The sequence below is a fragment of the Mixophyes fleayi genome, chromosome 4, assembly GCF_038048845.1.
Source record: "Mixophyes fleayi isolate aMixFle1 chromosome 4, aMixFle1.hap1, whole genome shotgun sequence".
NCBI classification, from domain to species: Eukaryota; Metazoa; Chordata; class Amphibia; order Anura; family Limnodynastidae; genus Mixophyes; species Mixophyes fleayi.
The window spans coordinates 311388104-311401908 of NC_134405.1; the positions used below are offsets into that span (position 1 = coordinate 311388104).

Below are 13805 nucleotides of genomic sequence, written 5' to 3' on the forward strand. Positions count from 1 at the left end.
CTGGCGATCCGGCTCCCTCCCTGGTCTCCTTCGTGCTGCGCTCCGCAATGGATGTCGGGCAGACGTCATGATGTCACGCCCGACATGCACTGCGAGCGCCGCACGGAGGAGGAGACCAGGGAGGGAGCCGGATCGCCAGCTGAGAGCAAGGTAAGTGTATTCTTCTTCTTTTTTTCAGGATTTTTTTTTTTTTCGCTGCCTCTGACGGGCCCCCTGGGCTGCAGGGCCCCTGACACCTGCCCATTGTGCCCAATGGGAAAGATGGCCCTGACCAGTACACACTATAGATGCCGGTAATTCTTCTTGTGACGTTAACATTTAATTCATAAATCTGAATAAGATTGTAATTGCTGTGTTGGTCTGAGACAGTAAACTTATAAATAGTAGTGTTTTTCTTACCTATTACATGTACTTCAACTTGTTCTGTTTGCAAGTCTCCATGAATTCCATCCTCCACGTGACAGGTATAATTCCCAGAGTCTTCCAGGTCAGCTGTTGGTATTGTCAGAATGGAAGTTATTGAACGACTGTTGGGCATGTCAAGATCTTTTTTATGATGCCTCCCTTCCTGTTATGGAAAAGTACAACCGTCAAAGAACTATTACAACTTGCAGAAGAAATACAACAATCACACCTACAATAATCACTTCTTGCACCGACCCTAATTCCTTTATGGGTGGACTATTACACTTCCCTAAACCTCACAGTTCCTATTTTGCAGAACAAGACATATAGTGTCACACATAATGACAAGTGAGGCTTTTTGGATGAACCACTTAAAGGGCGACAGGGTTTGTTACAAGCTGAACACTTACTTGAAGGGGTTAACATTGGGTAGGGCCCGACCAATGGTAGTTCTTGTGGGAGGATCCCGGGTTGAATATAGCAGAAGTCACTTCCTGGTTGTTTCACTCTTCAACACGAGATCCCACCCACCCACTCCTGTGTAAGGAAGTGTTCTTTACATGTTGGGCGTAGGAAGGCACTGCGTTCAGTGGCTGATTAGTGGGTGCAAAGGTAGTTGGCCGCAGGTCACTGTCCCCTTAGAGGCAACGGTAACTCCTTTTGGTCCTTCGGTGAGGAGGGTCCCTGTCTGGCTCGGTGAGGGAGGGCAGCGTCAGTTGAGAAGGTGGGGGGCAATTCAGCGCACGGTAGTTTGGGATGTGTTCCCCATGGTGTAGTGGATGTACGGCGGTTTGCGCCAATTCCACGTATCTTGTGTTATCAGCTTGGGAGCTGTACTGCAGTGCCCTTTCTCCGCCACCAAAGGTTTAGCTTAATTTAATAATAAAAGTTCTCCATTTTTTCAGCAAAGTTATTCACGACTCTGTGTGTTTATTTATATTATCGTTAAGAATGTATAAAGTGGTTGTGAAGTTTATGTGGACATACACGGTGAGCCCTTTATGAAAACAGGGTCGTATGTGCATAAAAGATTGCATAAACCATCCTTCACTAAAGTATTACACAGAGGGGAGAGGTACAGCAAAACACTTTCCTTACATGTGCATTTATCCAATATAACATCTGTAGATCTGCATCATTTAGGGAATTGATGACTTGTGCAGAAATGAGACGGAAAGAACCTTGGTGGTATAATATATCAACTAAAGTGTACCCGCTTGATACGCTGATATTGTTATCAACACAGATTGATCACTATAAAGCTGGTTGCACTCAGCAGATATTTGGCTGAGTGACCATGGCCAGGGGCAATACATGGCTTTTACAGCTCCCTGTTTGATTCTAGGAGTATGCAAAGGGAGAGTGTGAAGTCAAGCCACAGGTTGTTCACCATCATCATTGCTGTTGTCTCCCTCATCGCCATTGTCTTTCAAGGAGAAATTGAAGCATTGTCACGCTATCTTATGTTTGCTCTGTTTAAAGAAGAAATCATATACAGCAAATTAAGGAGTCTATTTATTAATATAAGGTGATATGGGAAATTTTCTGTTACTGCAATTAAATCTTCTACTACCCAATTTGACAAGAAAACGTCATAGTGGCAGCTCATTGATGCTCTGCTTGCCGGCGATACTGGCTGCCAGCGGTAAAAGGCCAGTGCGAGTCACTCTGTGCATGTGTGGGCTAATATACCGGAATGCCCAGACTTCCAGTGCCAGATTGTAAAGAATAATAAAGTTTGTTTTCAAAGAAATTGAAAAAAAACCCAGATACAAATATCGTTATTTGAAAAAGCAAGGGAAACAGCTTTATTGTAATAATATTGTAATAATAAAGTATTTGACTACCTTTCTATCACTATCCTGGCATTAGCGACAGGAGGGCAGCTCCCGTTATTATCAGATTTAGGGTTTTCTCTCCTTAATATATAGACCCTTTAATCATGGCTTGCATAAGTCACAAAATTGTGCACTTGTCCTCCGTACAATTAAAGATTGAAAATGTGACATCTGACTATGGCTAGATTATTATTGCTGCCTTGTGATCAGGGTACATACCGCACATTCATTGTTACAAAGATTCTTGCGCATGTACCAAGATATTTTTGAATGATTTTAACTTTGATACAAGTATTCTTATTAAGAAGCAAAATCTACAATGAATAAAATAATGCACTACTGTGTAATATACAGTCATGGCCAAAAGTTTTGAGAATGACACAAGTATTGGTTTTCACAAAGTTTCCTACTTCAGTGTTTTTAGACCTTTTTGTCAGATGTTGCTATGATATACTGAAGTAAAATTACAAGCATTTCATAAGTGTCAAAGGCTTTTATTGACAATTACACTAAGTTTATGCAAAAAGTCAATATTTGTAGGGGCATATTCAATTGTTTCTTTTCCGCGGCGCGGAAAAACTATTACCGTTAATATGTAATAGTTAGCTGAAACCCAGCGAGTAAATTACCGTATTAACTGTTTTCCGCGCACGATTACCGTAATAACGGTAATCGTGCGCGGACCGCGAGATTTTCGGTGTTTCCGCCGACAATTGAATATGCCCCGTAGTGTTGACCCTTGTCATGCTGTCAATCAATTTCTGGGCCACAAATGGACTGATGAATGCCCATTCTTGCCTAATCAATGCTTGGAGTTTGTCAAAATTTGTGGGTTTTTGTTTGTCCACCCGCCTCTTGAGGATTGACCACAGGTTCTCAATGGGATTAAGGTCTGGGTAGTTTCCTGGACATGGACCCAAAATTTTGAAGTTTTGATACCCGAACCACTTAGTTATCACTTTTGCCTTATGGCAAAGTGCTCCATTATGCTGGAAAAGGCATTGTTCGTCACCAAACTGTTCTTGGATGGTTGGGAGAAGATGCTCTTGGAGGATGTTTTAGTACCATTCTTTATTCATGGCTGTGTTCTTAGGCAAAGTTGTGAGTGAGCCCACTCCCTTGGCTGAGAAGCAACTCCACACATAAATGGTCTCAGGATGCTTTACTGTTGACATGACACAGGACTGATGGTAACACTCACCTTTCCTTCTCCGGACAAGCATTTTACCAGATGCCCTTAACAATCTGAAAGGGGATTTATTAGAGAAAATGACTTTACACCAGTCCTCGGCAGTCCAATCCCTTTACCATTTGCAGAATATCAGTCTGTCCCTGATGTATTACCAGGAGAGAAATGGCTTCTTTCCTGGCCTTCTTGACACAAGGCCATCCTCCAAAAGTCTTCGTCTCACTCTGCATGCAGATGCAATCACACCTGCCTGCTGCCATTCCTGAGCAAGCTCTACACTGGTGGTGCCCTGATCCCGTAGCTGAATCAAGTTTAGGAGACGGTCCTGTCGCTTGCTGGACGTTCTTGGGTGCCCTGAAGCCTTCTTCACAACTATTGATCCTCTCTCCTTGAAGTTCTTGATGATCCAATAAATGGTTGATTTAGGTGCAATCTTAATAGCAGCAATATCCTTGCCTGTAAAGCCCTTTTTGTACAAGGCAATGATGACTGCACATGTTTCCTTGCAGATAACCATGGCTAACAGAGGAAGAACTATGATTTCAAGCACCACCCTCCTTTTAAAGCTTCCACTCTGTTATTCTAACTCAATCAGCATGACAGAGTGATCTCCAGTCTTGTCCTCGTCAATACTGTCACCTGTGTTAATGAGAGAATCACTGACCTGATGTCAGCTGGTCCTTTTGTGGCAGGGCTGAAATGTAGTGCAAATGTTGTTTTTGGGATAAAGTTCATTGTCATGGCAAAGAGGGACTTTAAAATTAATTGCAATTCAGCTGATCACTCTTTATGGCATTCTGGAGTATATGCAAATTGACATCATAAAAACTAAGACAGCAGACTTTGTGAAAAATAATATTTGTGTCATTCTAAAAACGTACATTACTTTATTAAAGAATATTTGTGGTTCAACTGCTCTTGCCTGGGGTGCTGCAAGTTTGACCATCGATGACTTCCCTATATACAGTAGTTCTCTATTTTCTTATCCTTTTTGAGCGCCACATTTTCTTTCCTTTTTGAAATTATAAACCCTGTTATTTTTCAGATAAACTTTAACTAATTTCTTACAACAGGGCTCCATTATACCCTACAGTTTCTGTTCATGGTATTAGAAGAGTAACATGTAATCTAATTTAAAAAAAAAAAAAATGAAACCCTCCTAAACTACATAAATCACACACATGTCTGGAGGTGAAATCAGCACACCCTGAACCAAACTTCTTCTCGCTCCAGCCCCTGCAATAGGCACTGCCCAAGACCAGAGAGCAGCAGGTCATCAAGCCTCACAACAGGGAAGTGACTCAGGTGGTGGTAGAAGCAGACAGTTTGAGCAGGAATACAGCACAGCTGGAACCACACTGCTAAGGGACCGGTTGACATCCAATATCACTAAAACATGCTATACCAGTCCATTTTGTAGCGCATCAAACGGACGCAATACTTGTATTGTCTGCTCCTGAAATCAAGCCAACAGTCCAACACCAAGGGCAAAATATGGGGAAGAGAAATTGGCAATATGCAAATGTTCTGCTTGAATGTGCCCGGGTCCCAGTAACAACCTTTCACATCAGAAACAGCAAACAGTCAGATACAGGGATCTGAAAATATCTGATGTCTCATTAGACAGGAAACATCCTCTGTCTGCTAATGTGCCCTCCCTGCCACTTGAGAAATGTGATTTTGCTAAGCTGACGCCATCTTGTTGCCTTGTAGCCATTTTGTTCTCTTATAGCTTAAAGACAGATTAGATAAAGCTAGTTTGTAATAGTAATTCATTGTTTGCAGGAGACTGTGCTCATGGCCTTGAATATGGCAGCACAGGAGATAAGCCAACTCCCCCCTGGGGAGTATTCCTGTGTGAAAATGAGAGAATATAGCAACATCTGTGTAAAGGGAGCATGAGCGGTTAAAACCTTTTGGGGCGTAGTTTTCTGTAATATGTGATTTTTACTATATAGATATGGACTTGTAACTAATAAAGCAGAGCTAATTGTACTAGCAAACCATGCAGTGTATTTATTTCTCTCCAGCTGATGAGTTCATAACTGACAAACTGACACTTACAGGTGAACAATCTGATTTAGATTTGACACACTCGTATCCTGCTTGCTTGCTATGAGTTACACAACATCATTTCTCTGTGCACAATGTTATTAAATAAGCCAATGCGAGTGGAAATTGTAAAGTGACTGTATCTAATACTCACCTTCTTACCTGGAAAGTTCCAGGTAATGTTCACAATTTCATTATCAAAGACTGTACAGGTAACTTTGATTTCTTCTCCCTTCTTCACAACATGCTTCATGGTTTTTATGGTCATATTGATTTTTGAAGCTAGAAAAATAGGAAACTAGAAATTGAATTGAAATTGTATAAAATAACAAGAGAATTGCATGTTGATTGTGGTAGGAAAAACAGAAAGAACAGTTCTGGACAGTATGACCACATAGACATGCAAAATAGAGGACAATTCAAGAGCCAACATCACAATTATTTTTGTTAAATTACACACTTACTGTATTGTTTAGTCTTACTATGAGGCGTTTGTAGCTTTTCCCCCTGACTTACTAACTGTTGTTTATTTTTTCAGACATGATTTCTTAGCATTTTTGACAATGGAGCATCTTGAATTGCTGCCGCATGAACGGTGCACATTTTTCAGCATAAGTATCACAGAGCCCTAGTCGGCAACGGATCAATAGCTCCTCACATGTGTCTGCTTTCTCTTCAGCATGTAACGTGTGTAACTGCTGCACTACCAATGAACAAGCCCTTATGGGTCTATTTAACAATATCAGGCAATGTCAAAGATTAACGCTACATGGGGAAGCTTTGCCGGAGGCTCCCTCCGGTGATTCCCAGCCATAGCCTTCACTGGCTCGGGGGCTTTGTCAAATAGGTTGAAGACCTAAATCCTTTTCTCTTGTTGATAAATAGACTGAACAGATCAACTGATTACTGTCACCTATTAAAGCACATATAGCAGGACTGTATGAGAACTAATGCTAATGAATTTTTGGTTCATGCCCAATAATAGTCCAATTATAGTTAATCGCATCCTGATCAGACGTACTGGCTAATGCAGACAGAATCTGCCCTCTATTGTCCTGTGTGGGATCATCTTCTAACATCTGACTAACAGGCCTCTGTAACATTGGAAGAGATCCGTCTGTTTGACCCAACTGCCAGATCTCATCCAATTGGACAACGTATCTGTGTGCTTCCTTTAGGAAGATTTGGAACCTTCCCGGGAAACTGTCAGATCCTGGGTGGAAGAAAAGTAACCATTACAGCTCCATTTTAAAATGCATGTCAAGCAAACAGGTAAGAAGCCAAGAAAATGTAAATTTACAATGCAGCATTGTACTTATACTAATAATACATTCCTTTAGTCATAATGCAGAAGTTGCACTTTACCTTGTAAGCTGAATATGTAATATAGATCGGAGTTAACTTCAATGCCATCGGAAAAAGCTTTGCAATAGTAGTTCATATCTTCCAGGTAACCTGTGAAACCTTTCTTGTTATCATAGGGGCAAGGGATTTCTGTGTCTCCGGCCTTCTCGTGGAGAGTCACAGTAAGGTTAGGGTTGGTCACGCGGCATGGAATGGTGCATTGGCTGTTATAGGGTACAAGCAGGAACTCATCATTTTCCTTGATTGGCAGAAACCACATGGTAGGATCTAAGTGGCAAGAAGAAAACAGAAAGGAGAAGTTGAATGAAATAACTACCTCCCCCACTCTACTACAGATGCTGTAACTCCTCTCACATCTTCAAGACTGTGAGGCCTATTTCTCAATTTGTTGCAATAAGGATGATTTATCAAGTGGCTATACAAAAAAAAAAAATCACTCGTCTCCGTAATCTATCAAGAAAATATTATTGGGGTAGCTGAGTGATACTGCTCAATGAAGCTAAAAAAAAAAAATAGATAACAAAATATTTAAAATATATATAAAAAATATTTAAAGCCCTACATTGAAAATGCTTTATTCTGATAACAAAGCCTTTTTTCAATGATTTTCATCTGCCATTGCCATCCTAAGATGCTCATTTTTTGTGTTTCTTAGATTCTTCCGATCTAATTTATCATATGAGCGCTATAAGTTAATATTTACTGGAGAGAAATATTTAAAATGCAGTAATATCATGTTACAACTAAATTCAGTATCCTGATTAGGATTGTTCCAATGTCTCTCAACACAATATTGTGAGTGACAAGCTTAGATACATTGGCTCAGAAGCAAAGTGTTTTTGGAAACTGTTTTACAATGTTGGCAGCTATGCTTTAAGATCTTTTGGATTTTTTTATTAAGCAAGTTTGAAGTTCCGCTTTTCACCATAACCAATAATAAAGTGTCCATAGTACATAAAGTTATAGGAATATTCTTACCCGGTACAAAGATGTAGACTGATTTCACCTTGAATTCTTCATCCCAAGTTGAATTATTGTAGATACATGTGTACATTCCTGTGTTCAGGCCAGTCACATTATGAAGGGTGAGTGTATTAGTGAACAGGTCATTACTGTAGCTCGGCGTTGAGCTAATGAAAGATTCGTCATGCTTCCAAGCAATCCCTGATTTAGCTGAACAGTTCAATGAAAAAGTGCTGAAACGATTGAGGATTATTTCAGATTCCTTCTGGCTGATGTCTTGGGAATAGGTTCTCCATGTTAGAATCAACAAGCCTAAACAAAACAAAAGAAATACAATTTGTGAATATCAAATGTGATAATAGTCTGTTAATTATAAAAGCATGCTTTCCAGGTGAGGCATCATCACTTTGATTATTAGTCTCATAATTATATCATATGGATAATGGGATTGAGGACTTGATCAAAGGTGGGTTGGGCTTCCAAGGGGCATCCTAGAATATGAGGTCTCCTGCTTGTCAGGTATGCAATACATCCTGTTCTGGGACTCTTTGGGGTCCCAGAACAATAGCACACTGCCAATTGAGGTCCCTACTAAAAGGCCCAGTTCATAATATGTCAAACTTTGCTTCTGTGCGTAAGATTTCTTAATCCTTTTACAGCAGAGCTTAGTGTAATTTATAAATGACTCAGAATTGCATTTAATAGCTGTAACGTCTCAAAGAATCACCATGTCCTCATACTGAGTATTATGCACAGATTAACCTAGTACAACGTTCATTAGAAAATAATATTGTTCACCATAGGATGCTTTCAGAACCAAAAGGCCTCTGCTGTCAATGGATTTTTTTCTTTAAGCTCTACAGTTTCATTTCACCAAAAGGTTAAACCAAGATTGGCTGCGAGAACCATACAAAGAAAATCATAGCAACAGTGCCACCTAAAGGATATAAGTAGACATTAAAGTGATTTATACATTGCATTTGTCTCATTGTAAAAAAAACAAACCAGCATTTAATTGTACCAACTTCCTTGCTAGGGCCGCACGCAGAGGGGGTTTTTGGTTCTCCAGAAACCCCTCCTCTCCGAGAAGATCAGGGGCTAAACCTATGGCCCTAAACGCTATGGCCATACATAGCGGCACTGTACTGTACAGCAGCCGCGGCACTGTCAAAGAAGCGTCCACGGCGGTGCTGTATTGCTTCTTTGACAGCGCCGCGGCTGCTGTACAATACAGTGCTGCCGAAATGGAAGCTCTCGCTATTTTTTTTTTTTTCGGGGGGAAAATCCTGCATGCGCCCCTGCTTGCAGCACTAAAGATAAACTTATTTTATAACATATACATTCCATATATGACACGTGTAGATAAACTATAATATTGACTGTTATAGTGGCTTTTTTGTTAAGATTAATATTTAGGATACTGGGTCAAACTCTGGGGCTTAAAATTTAAGTTCCTCATGTAGATGATTGATTCCATTCCTCCCAACAGTCCCGATCTTATCGAGAAATTCTATATTTATGCAAGGGTGGGTGTGAATAAAATTGGTGTGGCTTGTCATTCGGGGAAATGGCCATGCTGGATAGGGGGCGTGTGTCTGAGCTGTTCAGAGCCAGTGACTGCGGGGTACTAAAAATAGTTTTTGGTGGCGGTTTGAAACCTCTGCACATCTCCACAAAATTCCAGCGGTTTAGTGCTCCATACCACCGCATGACTATAGGGCGGTTTGAGGCTGGAATGTGAAACTACCAGCAAGGTGTGGCATTTTCATAATGCCTAAACCACCAGCGGTTTGGTTGAATCCGGCGGTTTAGACAAAACTGCCAGAAGAAAGGCAATTATGTTAGACCTGCTTTTAATAGGCTAGATAGCTCCAATATGCTGTTTGAACTATCTTGCCATTAAGAACATAAGAGGAGGCACCATTGACTTATGAATTATGGGGGCGATCGTTATTTATTCATTAAGAGGATACATTTAATTTATAATTATCTTATGGGGCAGATTTTATATTTCATTATATTAATAGGGCAATATTATTGTATTATAATATTTTGGGGGCAAAATTAATATATAATTATTTTAAGGGGTCACTAATCTGTGATTGCTAGTGAGAGCAAGAATTGTTTATGATGGGGCAACACTTATTATTCCATGATGGGGAATCATTTATGCTGCAAAAAATATGGCACTACAAGTGCCAGCATGCATGAATACTTCTGTGTATATGACATTAGTTGACACAAAGCAGCATTTAAATACAATAGTTGTGAAGACTCACAGGATTGTCTATGTGATTTGAATCAATAGTTAATAATATAAAGTTTCCAACTTCAGTTGGGTTCAGCCCATTGGAGCCCCACTTCTGAATTATTACTGGTGGCGCTCCAACTCTATGGCAGTAAGGCTGTCTGACAGAGGAGTAAGTTAACGCCTATATAACATTTTTTGTGAATACGTTCTGACACGGCTCGGCTCGTCTCCTGCACAGTGCACCTCTCTTAAACAGAATCCATTTTGCGTTTTCTGCCCCTGTACTAAAGACACAATTAGTATGTGTCTATACTTCTTATTCTACTCTAAAGCAGTAGAAAATGTGATTGTATTCAGGAGATGACTGAAATTTCAAATTGGTCAGCAAAATATATGCCTAATGGGCAGTAGACTAGCAGAGGGGTTAGCATTGCTGCCTCATAGAGCTGAGGTCATGAGTTTGATTCCTACCATGGCCCTATCTGTGTGGTGTTTGTAGGTTCTCCTCTTGTTTAGGTGGGTTTCCTCTGGGTGCTCTGGTTTCCTCCCACATAGACACATAAGGGCCTATTTATCAAACATAAATCCTCAGTTAAATCCCCAATAACGATTAACCGCTAAATTGTTATCTGCTGCTTCACATCTCTCTTCATTTTACTGAGCAGTCCCCATAACAGTGTATGGGGAGTGCTCAGTAACGCTATATATCAATAAAACAATTCGCAATTTTTCCCATGTTAATGTACGCCAGCTTCAGCTGATGTACATTAACATAATTGAAAACTATCACTGAAGACAGCGCATGTGTGGAGGGATCATGTGATCGCTCCCTGTCACATGAGTCACGGTCACACTACAATGGCTCCCAGTGTGCATGCTCGATACTTTCGGTCGGCGCATGCGCACTAGGAATTTAAGGAAGATGCTGTGAAGACCCTTCTATTCGCACTAAAGAGGCTGCGAAAAGGTAAGTGAAAAACTTCACAGGGACAGCAGTTTAACGTAACTGCTGTCCCCGCTGAAGTTTATTGATAAATATGAAAAATAGTTCAATCCTCATCAATGCAATGAGGATTGAAAAACATCTTTCATATTAGGCGGTGCTTCTTAAATATGCCCCATAGTCTAAAAACATACTGTAAAGTTATTTGATTCTGAAAAAAATATACCCTATTGTGTGTGTGTTGTAGGAAATTTAGACTGAATGCTCCAATATGGCCGGGACTGATGTGAGTGAATCCATACAATAGCTGCTGAGCCTAGCCAAGATGGCTGCCTCACCCTCTGTAACAACGTAAAGTGCTTTGAGTCCTATTGGGATAAACACACTATATAAATATGGAATTAAATATTGTACACGCTTTGCTGACAGAGTTTGGAAAAAAGAGATCACAGTCACACCTCAACCCCATCCACATAGCAGTATCAATTAACCATCATCGTCCCAAGTGCAGCGTAGTATCTTATTCTGCAGTATGGCAAAGCAAAAGCAGAATTCAAAGACTGAATCTTCGAATCTTCTTTACCGTGATTTCGCTGATCTCTAGTAATTAGCACCCCTATGACGTGTTGTGTCTACCTGCCTCATCCTACTGCTTGTTCTGCCATGAATTATAAATGTTACCTGTGAGCAGTTGTAGATTCATCTTCTAAGGTCCTCTGCTTGGACGGAGATATGACTGGATTATCCTGTTGAGAGAAAAACACAACTCTATTACTAGTGCTATCGCTAATGCTACTTATATCCTGTATACATACTGGCAATAACTGTTTTTGTGTTGCAAACACTTCTAGCTATACAATAACTTCAGAAATAATGTACGGGTCACATATGTCTTCACATCCTGGAGGCAGCCATCTTGTGGACTGAAACAATAGTCAAGACAATTCATGATCAATTCACTAGGATCACTATGTGCTCAATTGATATCACTAGGTCTCACTGATGTGAAGTAATAGGTTGTATCAGCCGTAACTTAGAATTCTAGCGCCTGGGGTGAGAAAGACAAATGCCAGCCCCCTAGTCCTCATTTTTAACCAAATGAACCTAAAGCATTCCTAAACTGCGCCCCCCTTCAGTGTTGCATCCTGGGCGGTCGTCCCTATCGCACAGCCCTAGTTACAGCCCTGCGTTGTATCCTAATGACTGTTGGTTCAGCCACACAAAATGGCTGCCTCCACTGTGTCCCTAGTGAACTGTATTTACATGACTATTGGTTCAGCCACACAAAATGGCTGTATGTAGGTGGCAGTTGCACTTGTAAAAATACACTGAAGCTATTAACGATTGTTTTTACAGCAATAAAACAAAAGAATAATGGATGTAGCAACAGAACTTAAGAACGTAACATTTTATCTCTTTTGTAAGTGACGTCCGTACATTGCACAGCACGTATGCACTATAATTTAAAACGCTCCTTGTTCCACTCATGGCTCTGTCTTCTTGTAGCCTGACTTATAAGGTTCTGTTTTTTCTACAAGATTACTACTATATGTCACTACACATTTACTGAGTACGTATTTCTTCCTCTTAAGACCTTCGGCAGCGCACATTCCTGTTGTGAGTGTTCCGTGAAACACAATGGCTTATTTCAATGTCTTTCCCACACAATTCCTTATGAACAGAACTCTTTCTCCACATAATAATCCCTTTTGCTCAGTGTACAAATATTTGAGAGACAAATAAAACACAGAAGTATAAAGGGCCTAAACATGCTGGAAGGGAATAAAACAAGGTACCCATGGATGTGTTAAAAACAATGTATGGCAATAGGAGGACACGTGTAAATTACAACTGAGAGGAAAAGTGAACAATTCATTTGTTTTCCTGGCACAGCTGGAAGATGGCACAACAAACAATTCATTCTCTTTCACGTACATACTGTAAGTCTATGTAAATATTATATAACATGAACCTTCGGAGGCTCAGATCATCTGAATTTTAGCTATTTTCGATTAAGAGTTCTATGTGTGAGTGTAAAAACCTTATATTTTCACATTTATTCAATGTGCTTGTTGTGTGTCTAATTTGCTGTTAAAAACCAATATTATAAACTTTTTAGCAATTCCACTAATAAAATATTTTATCAATGAGCTTAATGCAATTTGGTTAGCAAATTGACTGATGAAGGCCAAAATGGAACAAATGCCAAAATTTTACTAACTTTTTTTTTCACATCTTACAAATTCAGTGGATTTCTTGTATAATAGAGGCGTGTGAGAATGATTGCTTGAGCTATGTACTGACTAAACAAAAATAGCCTGCCTAAAAATTTCTGGATCAGTACTATGGCAAGAAACGTTATTAGCTTCCGCAACGCTATTTTTTTGTGTTTAAAGGAGAAGACCGCTCAGGAATTAAAAGTTGTGTTTTGGATTGGGTTCAATAAAATGCAAAGTTAGACTAACCTGAGGTGTGGAAATCCTATGATCCAGGTCCCCCACAAGCATCTCTGCTTCAACTGTAACTTTATTAGGAATGGGTGAATAGGGAGGGTTGTCGAAAACAGCTTCAGGGGTATATTTACTAACCTGTGGGTGTGAAAAAGTGGAGATGTTGCCTGTAACAACCAATCACATTTTAGCTGTCATTTTGTAGAATGCACTAAATAAATGACAGCTAGAATCTGATTGGTTGCTATAGGCAACATCTCCACTTTTTCAAACCCGCAGTTTAGTAAATATACCCCTCAGGTTTTGAAAAGATTGCCTTTAGCAGAGAAAAGCAGCTCTGGAGCAAGGA

General features: G+C 40.1%; 1 protein-coding gene across 3 annotated transcripts in view; it reads right to left on the minus strand.

Annotated features, from left to right (window-relative positions):
- Window positions 1–13805, minus strand: part of PDGFRB (platelet derived growth factor receptor beta) — an 86373-nt gene that overhangs the window by 26804 nt on the left and 45764 nt on the right. For all 3 annotated transcript variants that reach the window (XM_075210040.1, XM_075210042.1, XM_075210041.1), the window contains 5 exons: window positions 11688–11752; window positions 7828–8124; window positions 6850–7116; window positions 5639–5766; window positions 400–568 (listed from right to left, as the gene is read on the minus strand). In XM_075210040.1, the coding sequence (XP_075066141.1) occupies window positions 400–568; window positions 5639–5766; window positions 6850–7116; window positions 7828–8124; window positions 11688–11709 (883 nt within the window). In that variant the 5' untranslated portion in view covers window positions 11710–11752. The remainder of the gene's footprint in view (window positions 1–399; window positions 569–5638; window positions 5767–6849; window positions 7117–7827; window positions 8125–11687; window positions 11753–13805) is intronic.